The sequence below is a fragment of the Barbus barbus genome (genome assembly GCF_936440315.1).
Source record: "Barbus barbus genome assembly, chromosome: 20".
Lineage (NCBI taxonomy): Eukaryota > Metazoa > Chordata > Actinopteri > Cypriniformes > Cyprinidae > Barbus > Barbus barbus.
The window spans coordinates 2,942,443-2,964,613 of NC_136748.1; the positions used below are offsets into that span (position 1 = coordinate 2,942,443).

Here is a 22,171-nt window from a genome sequence, read left to right on the forward strand (position 1 = left end):
GGATGGACATGGTCAGAAACAATGCTCAGGTAGGCCGTGGCATTTAAACGATGCCCAATTGGCACTAAGGGGCCTAAAGTGTGCCAAGAAAACATCCCCCACACCATTACACCACCACCACCAGCCTGCACAGTGGTAGCAAGGCATGATGGATCCATGTTCTCATTCTGTTTACGCCAAATTCTGACTCTACCATCTGAATGTCTCAACAGAAATCGAGACTCATCAGACCAGGCAACATTTTTCCAGTCTTCAACCGTCCAATTTTGGTGAGCTCGTGCAAATTGTAGCCTCTTTTTCCTATTTGTAGTGGAGATGAGTGGTACCCGGTGGGGTCTTCTGCTGTTGTAGCCCATCCGCCTCAAGGTTGTGCGTGTTGTGGCTTCACAAATGCTTTGCTGCATACCTCGGTGGTAACGAGTGGTTATTTCAGTCAAAGTTGCTCTTCTATCAGCTTGAATCAGTCGGCCCATTCTCCTCTGACCTCTAGCATCAACAAGGCATTTTCGCCCACAGGACTGCCGCATACTGGATGTTTTTCCCTTTTCACACCATTCTTTGTAAACCCTAGAAATGGTTGTGCGTGAAAATCCCAGTAACTGAGCAGATTGTGAAATACTCAGACCGGCCCGTCTGGCACCAACAACCATGCCACACTCAAAATTGCTTAAATCACCTTTCTTTCCCATTCTGACATTGAGTTTGGAGTTCAGGAGATTGTCTTGACCAGGACCACACCCCTAAATGCATTGAAGCAACTGCCATGTGATTGGTTGATTAGATAATTGCATTAATGAGAAATTGAACAGGTGTTCCTAATAATCCTTTAGGTGAGTGTATATTAAATTATTATTACATCTCCTTCAATACTTTCAGAATCTTTATACTTATTAAAACGATTTTGTTTCTGTATTTTAAAATCTATGTTTTATATTAACATATTTTAATGACAGTATATTTATTGAATAAAAAATATTATTAAAATAATTATATAAAAATAATTATTTTATAATAAATAATTATAATTATTTTATTTTTTTAAATAAGCAGAAAATAGTACAAACTTTGCTAAAGTGATTGTTTTGAACATGTATTAACTTAGACTTTATTTAAAAAAAATTAAAATAAAAAAAAAACAACAACATTAGGTTAGCTGAAGTATTTGTATCAATACCGTGTGCCTTTTACCCCATGCTGGTGGGCCTTTTACCCTGTATGTGGGGTAAAAGGCACCCCTTGCCACCTCATACATTTATAAGATTTTTAAACAAAATAAACAACTTGAATGCTTTATTTTCACACAAAATCTGTTGCTGCGTTAATGTTCAATACAACATATATAATTTTCTGCAATTGTACATTTTAGGCAATTAATAGCACATTTAAGTTAATAGCACATTTTAGGGTGGGCATTTAGCCGCGTTGTACCCTACACTTTACAAGAAAACGTGGTTACAGTTTATTTTAAGGTGTCCTTGTTACAGTGTTATTACACATTTAAGAACTGAGTAATATTAATTAACTACATGTACTTACTAAATGGTTAGGCTGTGGTTTAGGGTTACTTGCAAGTAATTATGCATAATTAATTGTCATTATAATAGTAAGTACATGTAACGTGTGTGTTTAACAAAATTAAAGATTAAAATTAAAATTTTACTTCATGTTTACGTCTGGTTTACTTCACGTTAAATTCAACATGCTCGCTATGTGTAACATTTAAACTCATTCAAAGCCATATTTAGTATCACTGATGAGCTATTATAGTTTTTATTATTAGTTTGATTTAGTTTTTACTTTTTGTTAAAGCTTTAGTAATTTTGTAGGATGTTTTTGTAATATTTATTGTTTTTATTTATTATGTTTATATCATTTTTTGTATTGTTTTAATTGTTCTAGTGTACCAGGTAAAACTAAATGAAAATAAGATTTGTTTTCCTTGGCCACTAGCTGAAACAATTTGTTAAATTGTTATATACGTTATGCTATTTTAAGTAACACATTTTTTTTGTTTTAGTTTTAGTTTTTTATTAATATTTTGAATTCTTTTTTATTTTTATAAGTTTTCATTTAAATTTTTGTTAAAGTTTTAGTAACATTTTGTGTTTTTGTTATTTTTAGTTTTTGTTTATTATCTTTATTAGTTTGTATTTAAAGTTTTAGTTCTAGTTATTTTAGAATATCAAGCTGAATGAAAATTATTTTATTTTTTTTCTCCCTTGACAACTAGCTGAAATAATATGTTCCGTTTCTATTACAGTTATTTTATTTTAAGTGCATGTTTTAGTTTTTATTAATATTTCAAATTTGACATTCATATTTTCAGTTTTCATCTAAATTTTTGTTAAAGTTCAAGTAATTTTGTTGTGTGTTTTTGTCATTTTTATTTATTTTAGTTTATATTAATTTTAGTTTATAATTTTAGTTCATGTTTTTTATGGTTTTATTTATTATTATTATTATTATTATTTTGTTAACTGTAATAACCCTGAATTGAAGCCAATAACATGGTTTGCTGGGTGCTCATGTGGCTAATTGTTTTTCTGATGGCCATTAGTGGCTGTTTTACTGCAGGCCATTCTTTTTGAGCTGTTATTTAATTGTAGGTGCTGGTTTTTGTTATTTCCTTCTTTATTTACACAATTGTTGTTCTATTTTTTTTCCCTAGAGAGCATGAATACCGGTCCTTCTCATTTCCATAGCTGCAGCTGGGCTCAAATAATTGCCTTTTCTTGGCGCGAGTGTGTTGGGGAGCTGAAGTAGAGCATTTTCCTCCTCATTTGGATTCCGCGGATGGTCTCGGGGTTGTATTATTCATACCTTGACAGATAGTGCTCGCTAAAAGCATTGACACGCGGCCAGTCTGGCAGGGCGGGATTTCAGGTGGACAGACTGGCAAAATAGCCGAGCACTGGACCTTTCTATCTGTGGCAGAAAGAAAGAATAAGAGTGAAAGAGAGAGAGACAGGACTTCCAAATGAATGCTGGGAGCAAGTTGGACTGACAAGCTGGTGCATCGTCACCCAAGCCCTCAGTCTTAGCACTCAATCAATAGAGCTAGTCAAGCAGCACTGCCTGGTGAGGTACATTAATCACTCGCAGCCCCTCCTGTGCTATCACGGCCCACCACTGCAAACCACATTTCCATATTTAATGGAGGCTTAATTTGATTGAATGACTGCATGGAGGAAACCAAATTGCATAGAAAGGTCTACCAACAATAGGCAGTGTGCGGCGTCTAATCAAGTGCTATTGTCAGATACCTGCAATGGGGTCCACTTCACAAGATGCCGAAACATGCCATAATTTCACGGGAAGGCCACGTTGTACCTTTCTAATTTCCATGCTATTTTTGTATTCTGGCATTTTGAAAATTGATTCATTTATATGTCTAGGCTTAAATTTGAGATTCTTATTGAGATTTTCAAATACAATTTCCATTCACTTGGATTGCAGAGTTTTAGCATAGACAAGCTAGTAAATTTAGGGTGCTTTCAGACCTGTAGATCGTTTGCTTTTTTCCGAAACAGGGATTAATTTGTTACATTGTTGCATTTTCTACTTGGTTCGGTTCGCTTTCACACGGCAACATTGCAAAGCTACCAAACTGTGTTTATGCAAGTCACATGTGAGTAAAGCTGTCCTCTTATTGGTCAGAGTTCACTTGTTTACGTTCCTCTGCGTCATTCATCAAGATGGATTGACAAGTTTGCTCCGCGGGCTTATTGCGGCTTTATAGCTGTCCTGGCAAACGCAAAATGAATGTAGCTGTCATTCCTCTGTAATATATCTATATATATATATATATAATTATATTTTCACGATATATATATTTATATATAGTGAAAATATAAGTATATATAGTGAAAATATAATTATACACACACACACATATATATATATATATATATATATAATTATATATATATATATATATATATATATATATGTGAATGCAAGTGAGATATATATATATATATAATGCAGTTACTGTCACGAATCTGGTCCATGCTCTCCCGGTCAACCACCACTAGAGGTCACCCGTTCACCACAGTGACTATTTTCACTCACAAGCACATTGGACTCCATTTCCCACCATCCATTGCACTCCCTAATCACGCACAGCTGTTCTCAATTATCACACCCACACCTGATCACCATTTCACAATCACCACCACTCACTACTTAAGCCTGGGACTTGCTCTTGCACACCGCCGAGTATTGTTAGCCTGCTACCTTACAAAGCGTTCCTAGTTTTCATAGTCTTGCCTTGCCTTGTTTTCCTTTCCGTGTCTGACCCTGCCCGAGTTCTTGGATTATTCTCTCTGCCTTGCCCTGTCTGGATTTTGTACGCCGATCGTTGACCCACGCTTGCTCCACGGATTGCTCTGTCTTGCCTCTGCCATACCTGTTTGCTGTCTCTCGACCCTGCCTGTATGACCATGTTTTATAATAAAGCTTTGCACATGGATCCGCATGTCTCACGTCTCGTCAGCCCCGTAACAGTTACAGCCAGAGGGAATAGAGGTTTCGTCAGGACAGCATTCTTGTAATGCGCGGAGAAGAGTAATTAATTACACAACATTTTAATATGAATAGGTGTTCTTTGGTTTTCAACTGCTTTAACATATTCTCACTAACAAAATCAAAGTTTCTCACAAATTCTCACTTGCATTCACATAATAATTTGTTAAATTTATATAGCACATTTTTTTTTTATTCTTTTCATTTTATGTTATTGACACACTATTTTCCTTTTTTGATATTGTGTAGATGCTTTGACACAATTTACATTGTGAAAAGCGCTAAATAAATAAAGGTGACTTGACTTGGGTTTTCTGGGTACTCAAAGCGCTTGACTGCTAGACACAAAAGACACTGACTGCTGCTTTTTATATAACATATTTCCCGTTATGAATTATGATACCGCTTGGTTCGTTGGTCCGTTGGGTCGGATTGCTTTCTCAGCACAAACAAACCGCTCCAGGGTTCGTTTGAAAGCGTGCCGAGATCACCGCTTCAAGGAGGTCTCGGTACGCTTGTTTGGTCCGCTTTTGGTGCGCACCCGAGTGCGATTGCTGCTTTCTCACCTGCCCAAACGAACCGCACCAAGAGGGAAAACGAACTCTAGTGCGATTCAACCGAACTAAACGAGGCAGGTGTGAAAGCACCCTTAATTTAATGCATATTTGTCAGTCATACATAAATGAAATGGGTAAGATTGCAAAACAAACAAATAAAATGTAAATAAATGAAAATTAAAAATTGCATTGTTTATGTAACGGTCTGTGGTTGTGGATGAAAAGGCACACGACGAAGACATAAACAAAAGTAGGTATCTTTTAATGAACAGCATCAACACACTACGACATAATGTTAACTTAAGATCGGACAACAATACAGGCAGAACTGAGGACTTATAAAGGGAGCGATCAAACAAGGAAACAAGATAATTAATACAACACAGGTGATGATAATGATTGATTAACTAAACTGGGACAGGAAATACCAAATAAGGGCAAAACTGAACAGAAGCAGAAACCAAACCGTGACAGATATCGCCCCCCTCCCGGAAGGTGCGTCCCGCACTGTAACAGTAACATCGGGGAGGGAGGGCGGGCGCCCTGGAGGCTGGAGCTGGACCCGGACAGGGAGGAGACAAGGGAAGCCTCCAGGGCGGACCAGAAGACTCGGGAGGCCATGGCGGATCTGGATACTCGGGAGGCCATGGCGGATCTGGAGACTCGGGAGGCCATGGCAGGACTGGAGATTCGGGAGGCCATGGCGGACCAGAAGACTCGGGAGGCCATGGCGGGACTGGAGATTCGGGACGCCATGGCGGATCGGGGTCCTTGGGCGGCCTTGGCGGATCGGGGTGCTCCGTGGCCTTGGCCCTTGGCCTGGCCACACAGATTGAGACTATATGGCCCCCCCCCCAAAATTTATTTGGGAAAGTTCCCCTCTGGGGTCCACATTGGAGGAGAGGGCTCTTGAGGGCGCTCTGGAGGAGCGTGCGCTTGGGGGCGCTCTGGAGGAGCGGACTCTTGGGGGCGCTCTGGAGGAGCGGGCACTGGAGGGCGTTCTGGAGGAGCGGACTCTTGGGGGCGCTCTGGAGGAGCGGACTCTTGGGGGCGCTCTGGAGGAGCGGGCGCTTGGGGGCGCTCTGGAGGAGCGGACGCTTGGGGGCGCTCTGGAGGAGCGGACGCTTGGGGGCGCTCTGGAGGAGCGGACTCTTGAGGGCGCTCTTGCAGCGCGGACACTTGAGGGCGCTCTTGCAGCGCGGACACTTGAGGGCGCTCTTGCAGCGCGGACACTTGAGGGCGCACGGGAGGCGCGAAGCTGGATAGAACCAGCGGAGACGAAGGAGAGCTGGACGGGACCAGCGTAGATGCAGGAGTGCGCTCTTGCAGCGCAGACTCGTGAGGGCGCTCTTGCGGCGCTGACGTTTGAGGGCGCACGGGAGGCGCGAAGCTGGATAGAACCAGCGGAGACGAAGGAGAGCTGGACGGGACCAGCGGAGACGCAGGAGGGCGCTCTTGCAGCGCGGACACTTGGGGCCGCTCTGGCAGCGCGGACACTTGGGGGCGCTCTTGCAGCGCGGATTCAAAGGGGCGCTCTTGCAGCGCAGACATTAAAAAGCGCACGGGAGGCGCGGGGCTGGACGGGACCAGCGGGAACTCAGGTGGGCTGGACGGGACCAGCGGGAACTCAGGCGGGCTGGACGGGACCAGCGGGAACTCAGGCGGGCTGGACGGGACCAGCGGGAACTCAGGCGGGCTGGACGGGACCAGCGGGAACTCAGGCGGGCTGGACGGGACCAGCGGGAACTCAGGCGGGCTGGACGGGATCCTCTTGCGAGGTGCAGGGATAGGAGGGCACAGACGAGGAGCGGGCACTGGATGGCACTGACGAGGAGCAGGCACTGGATGGCACTGGCGAGGAGCAGGCACTGGAGAAAGCACGGGAGCCGAGAACTCCTGGGGAAGAGCCTCATCCAGTAGCCCCCTGTTCAGTGTCAGTGGAATCCTCCTATGCGTGGGCGGCGGAATCACCGTCGCGTTCGGCGCAACGTTCATCGCCGGTTGCGGCGGTTTCCTCCTCACTGCGGGCGGAACATTCTTCGCCGTGGACGGCGGCATCCATTTCGCCACAGGCGGAACCCCTTTAGTCGTGGCCGGCGCAACGTTCATCGCCCTTTGCGGCGGAATCCTCCTCGCCGCGGGCGGAACATACATCGCCGGGTACGGCGGGATCATCCTCGCAGGCGACGGAATCCTTATTTTCGCGGGCGGCGGAAACTTCGTCATGGACGGCGTAACTTTCATCGCCTCCTGCGGCGTTATCCTCTTCGCCGCGGGCGGAACATTCCTCGCCGTTTACGGCGGTTTCCTCTTCGCCGCTGGCGGAAACCAATTTGCCGCGGGCGGAATCCACCAACTCTTGGCGGACAGGGGAAGCGAGCTGTGGATCTCCGGAGCTCCCTTCCGGGGAACCAAAACCAACCGCCTCCTCTGCATGCTGTAATTTTCTGTACGATCCGATCTTCTGTAACGGTCTGTGGTTGTGGATGAAAAGGCACACGACGAAGACATAAACAAAAGTAGGTATCTTTTAATGAACAGCATCAACACACTACGACATAATGTTAACTTAAGATCGGACAACAATACAGGCAGAACTGAGGACTTATAAAGGGAGCGATCAAACAAGGAAACAAGATAATTAATACAACACAGGTGATGATAATGATTGATTAACTAAACTGGGACAGGAAATACCAAATAAGGGCAAAACTGAACAGAAGCAGAAACCAAACCGTGACAGTTTATTATTAACTATTTGAATCTGTTTGATTTTATTAAATAATCATATTTTCAAAATGCATGAATATGATTAGAATGTGGAACAAGTAATATTACAACACTCAAACAAATGTTCATGGTCAATATATAAACCCAGTTATTGTGTATTTAAAACGCAAACAGTTTATTAGTACTATTAATGAAATCTTGTTTGTGTATGACTGATATTTTTAAGTTTATGATGCTTAAAACTGTGTAGTCAAATGGTTGGAAATTTCCTATGCATTTCAAACACATAAATCTTCAATTTAGGCCTAAATATTAAATGGGGTTTATCAATCCCAAAACCCTTACTAAAAGTATGAAATATTTTATTTTATTTACTTGCATGTCACATGTTTGTCAAAGTTTATAAGTTCAAATGCAGATAGTGGTGATTAAACACTAAATGGTGATTTATTACCACTGTGCCCCTGAGGCACCTACACCTTGTCAAGTCAAGTCAAGTAACAATGCAAATTGTGTCAAAGCAGTTTTACATCTGCTTGATATAAAGCTGGGTGGCTTTATATCATCTTTACAGTATTTAGACTGGTATTTAGATTTTTGTCGAAATAGTGTCATTCTCTTCTGGCCAGACAAAATCAGCAGTTTAAGTCTAGGCTAGAATCATAATCAGAATTGTGCAAAGGACTCATCTGGTTCCTGTGGTCTTGTCCCGATGGCCGTCTTGGAGACAGGCTCTTCACTGGGGATCAGTCTCTGGGGATCAGTCTTTGGGGCTCATCTAGGTGTCCTGGCTGTAGAGGTCATCTCTAGGTGCTGATCCACCATCTGATCTGGATACAGTCTGGATCTGGGTGGCTATGGTGACCTCGGAATAAGAAAGAAACAGACTAATATTAGCCTAGATGCCATTCTTCTAACAATGTAACAAGTACATCAGGTGTTTTGGGAAGTGTTCCAGGTTCCGGTTGACCTAATTAATGCAGCCTAACAATCCTTTAACGGATTTGAATTATAGAAATGCGATAGTGTATTATGTGTAAGCCAGGTTAAAGAGATGGGTCTTTAATCTAGATTTAAACTGACAGAGTGTGTCTGCTTCCCGAACAGTGTTAGGTAGATTGTTCCAGAGTTTGGACGCTAAATAGGAAAACGATCTCCCGCCCTGCAGTTGATTTTGATATTCTAGGTATTATCAAATGGCCAGAGTTTTGAGATCGCAGCGGACGTGAAGGACTATAATGCAATAAGAGCTCACTCAAATACTGAGGTGCCAAACCATTATAGGTAATAAGCAAGATCTTAAAATGTTTAATAGGGAGCCAGTACAGTGTTGACAGAACCGGGCTAATGTGGTCATACTTCCTGGTTCTAGTAAGAACTCTTGCTGCTGCATTTTGAACCAGCTGGAGTTTGTTTATTAAACGTGCAGAGCAACCACCCAATAAAGCATTACAATAATCTAGCCTCGAGGTCATGAATGCATGAATTAAAAGTAAGGGGCCAAGAACTGAGCCTTGAGGTACTCCATACTGCACTTGTGATTGGTATGATACCTCTTCATTTACTGTCACAAATTGATGGCGGTCAGATAAGTACGACTTGAACCATGCCAGTGCACTTCCTCTAATGCCAACATAATTTTCTAGTCTAAAAGAATATTGTGGTCGATAGTGTCAAACGCGGCGCTAAGATCCAGTAGCACTAATAGAGAGATACAACCACGATCAGATGATAAAAGCAGGTCATTTGTAACTCTAATGAGAGCAGTCTCAGTATTATGATATGGTCTAAAACCTGACTGGAAATCCTCACATATATCTTTTTTCTCTAAGAAGGAACATAGTTTTGATGATACTACCTTTTCTAATATCTTTGACAGAAAAGCGAGATTCGAGATCGGTCTGTAATTAATTAATTATTTGGGGTCAAGTTGTGTTTTTTTAATGAGAGGCTTAATAACAGCCAGTTTAAAGGTTTTTGCACATATCCTAATGACAATGATTAGTTAATAATATTCAGAAGAGGATCTATTACTTCTGGAAGCACCTCTTTTATGAGCTTAGATGGAACAGGGTCTAAAATACAGGTTGTTGGTTTAGATTATTTAACAAGTTTATACAATTCTTAATTTCCAATAGAAGAGAATGAGTGGAATTGTACCTCAGGGGATATATAGTGCACTATCTGATGCTATTCTGTGGCTGACAGCAGCATGGTTACAATTTTATCTCTAATAGTTTCGATCTTGGAAGTGAAGTAGTTCATAAAGTCATTACTACTGTGCTGCTGGGTAATGTCTGCATCTGCTGATGTTATATTTTTTGTTAATTTACCCATTGTGCTAAATAAATATTTGGGGTTGTGTTTGTTTTCTTCTAAAAGAGACGTAAAGTAAGCAGATCTAGCAGTTTTTAATGCTTTTCTGTAGGATAGGGTACTTTCCTGCCAAGCAATACGAAATACCTCTAATTTTGTTTTTCTCCAGCTGCGCTCCATTTTCCGGGCTGCTCTCTTTAGGTTCCTTTTCCGGGCTGCTCTCTTTAGGTTCCAAGCGTGCTCATTATACCACGCTGTTGGACTCTTTTCCTTAATCTTCCTTAAGCGTAAAGGAGCAACCGTATCTAAAGTGCTAGAAAAGAGAGAGTCCATAGTTTCTGTTACATCATCAAGTTGTTCTGACCTATTGGATATGCTGAGGAATTGAGATAAGTCAGGAAGATTATTTATAAAGTAGTCTTTTGTGGTAGAAGTGATGGTTCTACCATATTTGTAACAAGGAGTTGGCTTTACAGCTTTAGCTATATGGAATATACACGGAAGTAGATAATGATCTGAGATATCATCGCTCTGCTGCAATATTTCAATGCCACTGACATCAATTCCATATGACAGTATTAAATCTAGAGTATGATTTCGACAATGAATAGGTCCTGAACTGTATTGTTTAACACCAGTGGAGTTTAGAATGTCTATAAATGCTGATCCCAATGAATCTCTTTCATTATCAACATGGATATTAAAATCACCAGCAATTAGGACTTTATCTGCTGCCAGCACTACCTCAAATAGAAAATCAGCAAATTCTTTAATAAAATCTAGATGCCCTGTATGGTGCCCTGGTGGCCTGTATACAGTAGCCAGTACAAACATCGCAGGGGATTTATCATTAACACTTGTTTCTTTGGATAACGTTATATGAAGAACCATTACATGAAGAACCATTACTTTGAATGAATTATACTTGAAAACCGACCTCTGAGAAATACTGAAAATATTGCTATAAATTGTGGCAACACCTCCCCATTTACCTTTTGGACGCGATTCATGTTTGTAACTGTAATCTTGGGGGGCAGACTCGTTTAAATTAATGTAGTCATCTGGTTTTAGCCAGGTTTCTGTCAAACAAAGCACATCTAGTTTATAGTCATTGATCATATCATTTAAAAAAAGCGCTTTTGTAGAAAGGTATCTAATATTCAATTAGCCAAGCTTTATCATTTGTTTATCTCTATTATATCCGTTTTTTATTTGTTGAACATCAATTAAATTATTACTCTTACTTTGGTTTTGATGTTTTCTGTATTTTCTAGTTCAGGAAACAGACACAGTCTCTATAGTGTGATATCTAGGTGAAAGAGTCTCTATGTGCTGAGAATTAACTGACTTCTGTGACGTGAGGCGGCTAGCAGACGGTCAGTTTAGCCAGTCTGTCTGCTTCCTGACCTGGGCCCCAGTTAGTCAAGTACGAACTCTAAGACTATGTGCCATATTTCTAGAGAGAAGAGCGGCACCACCCCAAGACGGATGAAGACCATCTCTTTTCAACAGGTCAGGTCTGCCCAAAAAATTCTTCCAATTGTCTATGAAACCTATGTTATTCTGCGGGCACCACTTAGACATCCAGCCATTGAGTGACAGCAGTCTGCTATGTATCTCATCACCCCGGTAAGCAGGGAGCGGACCAGAGCATATTACAGTGTCTGACATCGTACTTGCAAGTTCACACACCTCTTTAACATTATATTTAGTGATCTCCGACTGGCGAAGTCGAACATCATTAGCGCTGACGTGAATATCAATCTTACTGAATTTAGTTTAGCATTAGCCAGCACTTTTAAATTTGCCAAGATGTCAGGCGCTCTGGCTCCTGATAAACATTGGACTATGGTGGCTGGTGTCTCTATTTTCACGTTCCATACAATAGAATAACTAGAGCACTTTCATCAGGTTTCTCAGTGGGTGGAACAGGAGAACCTGTTTGATATTTTGATTGGAACGGAAGAGTGGTGTTTTGACCTGCGACTAGGCCACCTCACAGTCACCCAGTTTACACTATGGACACTCACACTCTACACTATGTGCACTATGGACACTTACACTTTACACTATGTGCACTATGGACACTTACACGCAGTGCTGCGTGTGCACAATCTCACAAAAAACTCAGCAATATATGTATGTTTACATGCTCATGCACTACAAATCATCCTGCACTGTTCCCCAACCAGCTGCTGACTCAAATGTCTCTCTTTGCACATGTACAGTATTTGTGAAGCATTCGTATAGTTTGTATTTTTTATCTTCTATTTTTTAGTTTGTATAGGGTAATATTTATGTGAAGCATTCGTATAGTTGTATTTTTTATCCTTTTAGTTTGTATAGGGTAAATACTTATATATAGTATACTTATAGTTAAATCTGTTAGTAGTGTATAGGTTTATAGTGTTTTTTACTTCATTGTTGTAATGTCTGTATTTATGTAGCACCGTGGTCCTGCGAGACACGACATTTCGTTCCACTGCATGTCCCCACATGTAGCGGAATGACAATAAAGCTCAACTTGAACTTGAACTTGAACTTGAACAGTTGCCCTGCTGCACTGGCTCTATTGGAACCGAACAATGGACTCAGGACTCCCTGAGCTAGTCGCATCCAAAGCAGTATCTACAGCCCTCACATTCTTACTGTCCTCAACTAAAGTTTGGATGCGTGTCTCTAATTCTGAAATCTTCTCTGCCAGCCTAACTATTTCCCTGCATTTATCACATGTGAATCCCTCATCACCGACAGAGAGAGATAAACTGTACATGTGGCAAACAGTGCAAACAACAATAGCAGGAGAAGAAGCCATTACTCACCGTGATTGAAGAATGATTCGCTTACCACTGTAGTTTGATGAACTTGTGAAAAACGGAGCGAGAAAAAAGAAACTGATAATAGGCGGGAATAGAAACGCGAATGGAACCGCGAGTGACAAGCTAACTGGCTAACGAATGCTAACGCGCAGTTTTAAAAAAGCAAACAATCAAATTAGTTTGTTAGATAATACCAGAAATATGGTGGGAATTAAGTTATATATTATCACTTTAAACAACAGAGAGTGAAAGTAAGATAGAGATTCGACAGAAAAGCGAAGCTACACGGAGCTACAATCGCAAACCTCTCAGCAGCATGACAGACAGGGACAGACAGAAGCAATCGATCAGCAATCATGGATCAGAGACAATTTAGCCAGTCACCACCTTGTGTATGTGCACATACATTATATTTAGTAACAGTAATCCACTGGAATCAAATTTAAGTGCATATTTTTAAACATAATAGTATCATTGCTACGACTGTACATATAGTAAAAAATATGCAATTAATTTAAACAGAAGGCCAAAGGCCAGAATTGCCATGAGATGGTGTTTATTTAAATATCTGGTTAGTCATGCAACTCTAGATGGCACAAGCTGATAGGTCTTTTGTACTATCTGCTTGCAATTAAGTTATTTGCTACAAGGCACAAGCTGATTTGGCTCAGCAGATTCTGCAGCCAGTGAGACTGCTTGTTCAACATTGAAATATTCTGGTTCAGTGTTTGATGTAAGCATATATTTCGGCTACAGCGCAATATTTCCTCTGAAACCCTCCACCTCCCCCAGCTCCACCTGTCTGGATCCGTTTTTTTTTATGGGATTTATTATACCTATTCATGCACCAGCATCTTAGACCAAATATATTGTCATATACATTGACATGCTAAAACTATACAGAGAATTGAACTACGTTATGAGCACACTTGGTACTCATATACACCATCCCATGGGTGCCAGATAATATAAATACAAGTGTGTTCACAATGCTTTTGGGGCCATGTGTACACTGATGTATTACACCACATGAGATGTATCCAGTGTGTAGGTGCAACTGTTTTCAAGAGCCTATACCCAAATGAGACAAATTTTTGTTGAAAACCTCTATGCAGTCTTTATGCAGTTTCTAGTGAACAGCCAGTGTGCTGCAGTTCAAAGAGAGGTGAGTATGATAAAGTGCTTTTAGATGCATTCAGCCAGGTTGGTTGCTGAAAGAACGTGTTTGACCTTCATTGACCTTAACCATTCTCTTCGAGCTGTTTTAATGATAGAGAAGCACGGAGATGTACACTAAATATGAGAACACTCAAGCTCTTTCTTTTGGCTTTTGTATTTGAGTCATTTTTTAGCAGAATTTTGTTAGACCTAATGTGCTTCTCTCTACCTCTCTGCCTCTCTCTATCCTCCTGTATTCCAATCACTCCTGCTGGCTTCCTCGTTGTCTGCCTGCCAAGATGGCAAATCCCACTTGGATTTGAGCCGGAGATCACCATGGCGACGGCACTCTTGCTGCTCGCGCGTATAGATCGCAGAGTAGTGGCACAGCGAGAGATGCTTTTATACCAGCAGTCAGAACATGCACGCATTTCACAAATCTTTCATTCTAACGTCCTGTCTCCATTCTCATCACATCAAACACGCATAGATATGCATTTAATGCCAACGACCAGCTAAAGCTGTAATAGGCTGCAGATAATTACTGAGCAGGTGAATTTATGAAGCTCATTGTAAGTTAGAGTCCTTCAGGTACAGTACTTGCTGTGTCCCCTTTCACTATCATATATTGTGTGATCTTCATTTGGAGCTTTTCCTTCACCATCAAATTAATCAAAGAAGTCTTAAAGGTGTAATCAATGCACTGAGAAAACGACTGAATCGTTACACCCCTAAAAAATAGTATTTTATATTATAATGCACATTGCATTCTTTATTATATTTTCAAGGTCCTGTATGCACACATATTTAATGTACTTACTTTCAGGTTGCTTGGTGCAATAAACAATATTTGTTTTCCTATTTCTTAACCAAGACGCATTTGGATCATTTACTGTACATTATCCTATGAATTCACTTCAAATTAGAGTCATTAGATTCACTTAGATTCATTAATCAAAATTAATCAAATCTTACTGTGAATTGCATTGCATCAAATTGTATATTTTTCCTGAATATTTTTTCCTGAATCAAATCTAAAACTATGAATTATGAATTTAAATTGTTATCTTTCTACCCAAGGATTCACACCCCTGCAATTTATACATCATCATTAGGGGTTCACTTCTACAAATACTACAAATACCCTTTTACAGTAGAATATGAGAGAACAAAATATATAGTTATACCAAGGAAAAAGCTGCTGGCATTAAAGTCAAAGATTTATCAAAGAATTTCATATTATAAGATCATGCTTTTATAGACTTGCTTATACTCTTCTGAGAGTAACATCTCCTAACTTTGTATTTCACTAGTGTTTAAGGGAGAATGCACAGTCAGCCTTCATGTTTGCAAAATAAACCACAAGAGGGTGTTTAGAATGCCAGTGCAACATAAAGAAGTTGGTTTTGCAAAAATAACCAGCTGACTGTATGTCGGTAACACTTTATTTTAAGGTCTCTTAACTAGTTGCTTATTAGCATGCATATTACTAGAATATTAGCCATTTATTAGTAGTAATTAATCACATGTTAATACCTTATTCTACATCCCTAATCCTACCAGTGCCTAAACTTAACAACTACCTTACTAACTATTAATAAGCAGCAAATTAGGGAAAAGTCATAGTTAATAGTGAATAAGTGTTCCCTATTCTAAAGTGTTACCATTATGTCTTACATATTTGAGCACAGAATGATGGGATTGACTTGAATCAAGTATTCCTGACAGCTGTGTAATAAGAAATATAACAGGATACTGTCGTTCTCACAGTTCATCCCACATTGACTGCATTTGTTAGAAATCATGAATACTATGTTGCAACATTTATTATAACTATGTCACTTTAGTTCTCATCTTTGAAGGCCGCATGTGCAGCAAGGACTAAATTCTGCCATATATGACTGACATGAATGCGATAAAACAGACAGGTTATAACCCGTCGAACCTTCCCCTCTTGCTGTCTGCCTGACCGCTCTCACCAGGCCTGCGGGGAACGACACCTGATTTATTTGGAAGGCAGTCGGACAGGATGAGTGGCATTTTAATGTGCTTTTGCGATGTTTGTTCACAAGCACTATTGATCACGGCACGGAGGAGTCATCCCTGGAGAGCCGGGGGTGCCAAGCGTGATGTCAGCCCTGGAATGAGTTGCCGGCCGTGGTCTCCCAAATGAAATAGTGCCCTGTTGGAAGGGTCAGCCCAATAAACTCACATTCTAGGGAGACGGAACCTGCCAGTCGGCTAGACGGCTGACAGATGGACACTGGTTAATTTGGACCTTAGCTGTGCTGTCTGTCCATGTGAGGAGACTGGTTAAAATGGGCATCTTTCTGTGGTGGGGAGTCAAGATAGATGTGGTGGGATTGATGGCACTTTGGAAAGGCTTTTTGAATGGATAGATGGATTGATGGATGGATAATAGGTGACTGATGGATGTCTGGAGAGTTGGATGAAAAGATGATTGGATGGAAGGATGGCTTGGTGACCAGTCGGATGGATGGAATAAGATTGATGAATGGATGGATTGAAAGATGACTGATGGATGGACGGATGAATGGAAAGATGGATAGATTTATGGATGGATGGATGGGTGGGTGGACAGTTGGATGGAAAGACGATTGATGGATGGATGGACTGAAAGATGACTGGATGGATAGATAGAAAGATGACTGATGGATAGATGGATGGTTCAATGGATAGAAAGAAGATTGATGGATACATGGATGGATGGATGGAAAGATAGAAAGATGACTGATGGATGGATGGATGGATGGATGATAGAAAGATGACTTATGGATGGATGGATAGAAAGATGACTGGATAGATGGATGGATGGATGGATGGATAGATAGAAAGATGACTAATGGATGGATGGATAGAAAGATGACTGGATAGATGGATGGATGGATCGATAGAAAGATGACTAATGGATGGACGGATGAATGGAAAGATGGATAGATGTATGGATGGATGGGTGGGTGCGTGGACAGTTGGATGGAAAGAAGATTGATGGATGGATAGATAGATTGAAAGATGACTGGATGCTAGAAATATGACTGATGGATAGATGGATGGATGAATGGATAGAAAGAAGATTGATGGATGCATGGATGGATGGATTGAAAGATGACTGGATGGATGGATGGATGGATGGGTGGATGGATAGAAAGATGGCTGATGGATGGATAGATGACTGATGGATAGATGGATGGATGGATAAAAAGACGACTGATGGATGGATGGATGGATGGATTGAAAGATGAATGACGGATAGATGGATGGATGGATGGATGGATGGATGGATGGATAGACAAATGACTGATGAATGGATGGGTGAACGGAAAGAAGATGAATGGATGGATGGATTGAAAGAAGGCTGATGGACTGGTAAATTTAAAGTGATGTTTGAAGATTATTATCAGTTTATCGGGCTACTACAGGACAACTATGTCATTATCAATGTAACCTGATCACATTTTCTCGTGTTTTTTTTTTCAGAGACAAACTGCTTTAAAAAAAGGTGACTGATGGATGGATGGATTGAAAGAAGACTGGGTGGATGGATGGATGGATGGATGGACGGATAGAGGTTGAAGGAGTTACATCCAACATCCATCCAATTGCTTGTATTATTTTGTGAAGAGTCCTTGGGTTCTTGAAAGGCTCTATACAAATAAAACATATTATTATTAATATTATTATTATTATTATTTCTAGAAAGATGATTGATAGAGGGGTGGACAGTTGCTTGAATGGAAAGATGATTGATTAATGGATGGATAAAAAGATGATGGATGGATGATTGGTGGATGGATGATGGGTGGATGAATGGATAGAGAGATTATTGATGGATGGATAGGTATATACTGTAGATAGGAAAATGGACAGACTGCCTGAAAAATGAGGTAACACTTTAGTATAGGGACAAATTCTCATTAATTATTAGCATTAATAACATATTGTCTGTTTATTAGTACTTGTATTAGCATATATTCTGCATGACCATATTCTACATCCTTAATCCTACCCAATACCTGAACTACCTTACTAACTTGTTTGTTTGTTTGTAACTATTAATAAACAGCAAATTAGGAGTTTATTGAGGCAATAGTCATAGTTACTCGTTTGTTAATAATGAGAATTGGACCTTAAAATAAAGTGTGACCAAAAATGAACATTCTGTCATTATTTACTCAACCTCAAGTTTTTCCAAACCTTTATGAGTTTGTATGAGTTCCAACATTCTTCAAAATATCTTCTTGTGTGTTCATTAGAAGAAAGAAACTCATACAGGTTTGTGACAAAATGAGGGTGAGTAAATGATGACAGAATCATTTTCATTTTTGGGAGAACTGTCCTTTTAACGGTAATGGGTTGTTACTCACTCTGCCTGGCTCGAATGAAAATAACTCATGTCTGCTGGTCTGAACACTGGATCAATACACTGATTATTGGATGATAAAAACACCTGCTCCTGCTGCTGAGTGGATCTATAAAATATATATTTGCCGAAGGTATAAAATGCAATTAATCACCTCTTAATCTCACAGCTGCAAGGTGTTGTGTGTGTATGTGTGTACAGGACTACTAAAGTTACCAGGGCATTTGTGATTTAATGCAGAGCCTGGACAATGCAATCATAACAGGACAGGATTTTAACACAAACTATGGTATTGTTTGGTTAGTCATCTAAATTCTGCATTATTATTCAGTATTATTCTATTCTGTTTTGCATTATTTATCTTGGTATCAATTGCTACCTATCAGATTTATTTAAATTGTTTGTAGTCCTGCCATTATTTTTGTGACTTTACCATGTTACACATTTGCAAGTTTACAATATACAATATTTTTTAGCTTTAAATCATGTAAATGGGTTCTATCAGACCCCAAAATAAAATTTTGAACTGAGCATAATATGGATACTTTCAATATTGTACATTTATGTCTCATGGTCATCTTGTCATTCACTGCAAATTAAATATGGCGTCTACCCTGACTAAGGTCTATTGATTGTTCCACTTGTGTAACCGATAAATGATTTGGCATGCAGCCGGCTGTATTTGTTACAATTCAGAACTCCTTCAGCCTGTGCGGAGTAGATGATGAAGACTGGTCTGGAGCACAATGGTCTGTACTAAAGCCCAGCAAATCACAAGCCATCTTATTAATGGCCTTTTTCTTATCTTTCCATGTGCAGTGTGTATGGCTGTCCTGTTGCCAAGAAGAGAAAACCCCTGGAGAGTCATTCCCTGGAGCCCTTGCCCAAAAGGAAGGTCTTTCTAACAGTCGTAGACCAGCCGTCAATGGAGAAATGCTACAAAACACACAAAATGGAGGAGATGGATGAAAAAGAGGAGGAAGTGGAGGAGGAGGAGGAAGAAGATGAGGATGAGGAAAAGGAAGACGAAGAGGAACCTGAAGAGGAATACACTGACAACGAGGACCAATATGAACAGGAAGAGGTAGAAGTGATTAATGGAGAAGAGGAAGAGGTGGAGCAGGAAGAAGAGGAAGTGGTGGAGGAGGAAGAGGAAGAAGATGTAGAAAGAGAGGGGGAGGATGATGAAGATGAGGATGAGGTGGAGGAAGATGAGCAAGAGGATGAGGAGCAAATTCAAGAAATAGGTGAGAGTCTGAATAAATTCACAAAAGATGGACTTTTGATTTATTATGCAGGCTTACTGGCTCATATACACTGATAAAATATTAACATCTAAATTAACTAAATTAATATTAAAAATATTATTTGGTATCACTGAATCAATCTTAAATACATTAATTTGTACCAAACTAATTTTTATGAGGTAAATATGCTAACAATTGCAGTATGATATAGTGAAAATATGGAAAAAAAAAACAACAGCTCAACTTTATTCAGAGGCCCAAACCGAGCAAAAGTATGCATTTTGATGTAGATCTTGATATTTATGTATAGCAAAAAAAGTCAAATGAAATTCTGATAACTTGCAATGTAAATCAATCAATCTTTCTACCAATATAACATAATCAAATTATATAAATATCAGTTGTCACTCTGTATCTCCAATAACATGTCTCATTATTGATGATATTTAAATGCATTGTTTGATGATCAAAATATATAATGCAATGCAATACAATGATGACTGAGAGATGAACAAACAAATGTTCCTTAAAAGCCTAATGATCATATACTGTATGAGACTCACATTTAAACACAATTTTTCTAAAATGATAATCAAGTAAAGCTAAGTTGCTTCGGTCCAGTAAGTGTTCATCTTGCAATATTTCAAACAATATAAGCTATTCACACATTTACTCCATGAAATCAGTAAATATTTCACAGCAAAAAGACACATGAAGCATGAGCTGAAGGTGGATGTTTGTACAATTATACTAAAAGGCCTTTTATTTCATAAAAAATGTCTAAACTATCAATCAGATGACAGAAGGAATGTAGTAGATTCTGTACGACAGGTTTAACAGCAAAGTTTTGATCATGTTGATCATTTAGACCTTAGAAATTTGCATATCATATATAATACAGTGGGCTTTAACAGGTTAATCTGGCACCAGAATGTTTTATTTTTGGGTTTAGAAACAAAAGCAGAGCTGAATGTGAAGTGAGTATTTCAGCCTCCAGAGGGGTAGAGGAGGTAATTTGGCAGTTAGGCATATTTGGAAGAAGGTCACCGTAATTTGAGGTGCAGTTGGATGATTTTGCTGTGACCTTCAGTGCGGTCTCAGTATCAGGCTAAAAACAGCCGTCTCAAAACAGAGGTGCTTAGTTCATCGACACACACAGCCTACTGAATGGGCGCTCTGGCAGGACCAGTGCCCTCAAATATTACCAACAATCTGATTGTTTCAAAAAGTTACAAAACTTTAAGGAAACTTGTTTAGTTAAATATGTTTCCATTATTTAATCTGAACAACAAATTGGTTCTTAAACTAATATCCCCGATTCTAAATACTGTGTGTGGTTACAGTTTTGCAGAGAGTATTAGCTTATTTATTGCTACTAATCTTAACATGCACATACATTAATTCACCCCATCACAATAGAGTGTAGAATAAAGTGTAGAATTCATATTCTCAATCATTTATATATATATATATATTATAAATAATCCCATTATTTTGTGTGCAATTGCTGTTCAGCCTTGTTATTTTCAGTGTTATATGGCTTAAGGCAACTGCTAAACTTACTAGCAAATGCCATTATAATTATCACAAAAGCAATACTGTTGATAAAGAATGTTTTAAAAAATCTATAAAGAAAAGTAAATTTGTATATTGTATTACAGCCATTCTTGTATACCTATACCTTGAAGCATCCATGTTGTCTGATTCATGGGACAGCATTATTGCCTACCAATTTTTTTCAGTATTCAGTGGGTCGATTCTGGTGGTCTGTAGATGTCTGCTAAATCAGGGAGTAGGCGTGAGATGTGTCTCAGACATGTCTCATCCACTTCAGACAGCTCAGCCAACCGCACATGGCAGGACAATGCTCTGCAATCAGACCAGACAGAGCCTTCTAGTCTAATTAACAATCAAACTCCCACATGTATTGGCATTAACCCTGTTTTCTGTGCTGTGTTTTCTTACCTAAGATATTGGCTTTGTCTCAAAACCTAGTGAGCTGACTGCATAAGTAGTTGTCGACAGCGTGTTAATTGAATTAGAACCTTATAAGTAACTGATTTCGCTCTTCACAGGCACTGCTTCATTAACAGGTAATCACACACTGCAGTTTGCACTTCGCTAACACTCTATTGTTAGCATGAAGCTAAGCTAATGACATTAGCACACTTAAATATTGTGAAAATAATTGGATGGAATAAATATGCATCTTCTGTTGCCACTTTTGAATCTGCAAAAAAAAAAAAAGTTATGTTATAAAATTCATCAGTTGAATGAAATTCATTTTTAGCTCTTCAGAAAACAAAAGTATTGAGCTAAATTTAGTTCAGTGCTGATTCAGTTCAGTTCATTAACAGTGCCAATGTTGCAAAGTTCATTAGTTATGAAATAAATTAAACTGTAAAGCAGTTCTTCAGAAGACAATAGTTTTTATTTAGC

The 22,171-nt window shown here is 39.6% G+C and overlaps 1 protein-coding gene across 1 annotated transcript in view; it reads left to right on the top strand.

Moving 5' to 3' along the window:
- Window positions 1–22,171, top strand: part of LOC306886489 (myelin transcription factor 1-like protein) — a 116,961-nt gene that overhangs the window by 15,337 nt on the left and 79,453 nt on the right. Inside the window, exon 4 of the mRNA XM_079443627.1 lies at window positions 19,305–19,732. Within this exon, the coding sequence (XP_079299753.1) occupies window positions 19,305–19,732 (428 nt within the window). The remainder of the gene's footprint in view (window positions 1–19,304; window positions 19,733–22,171) is intronic.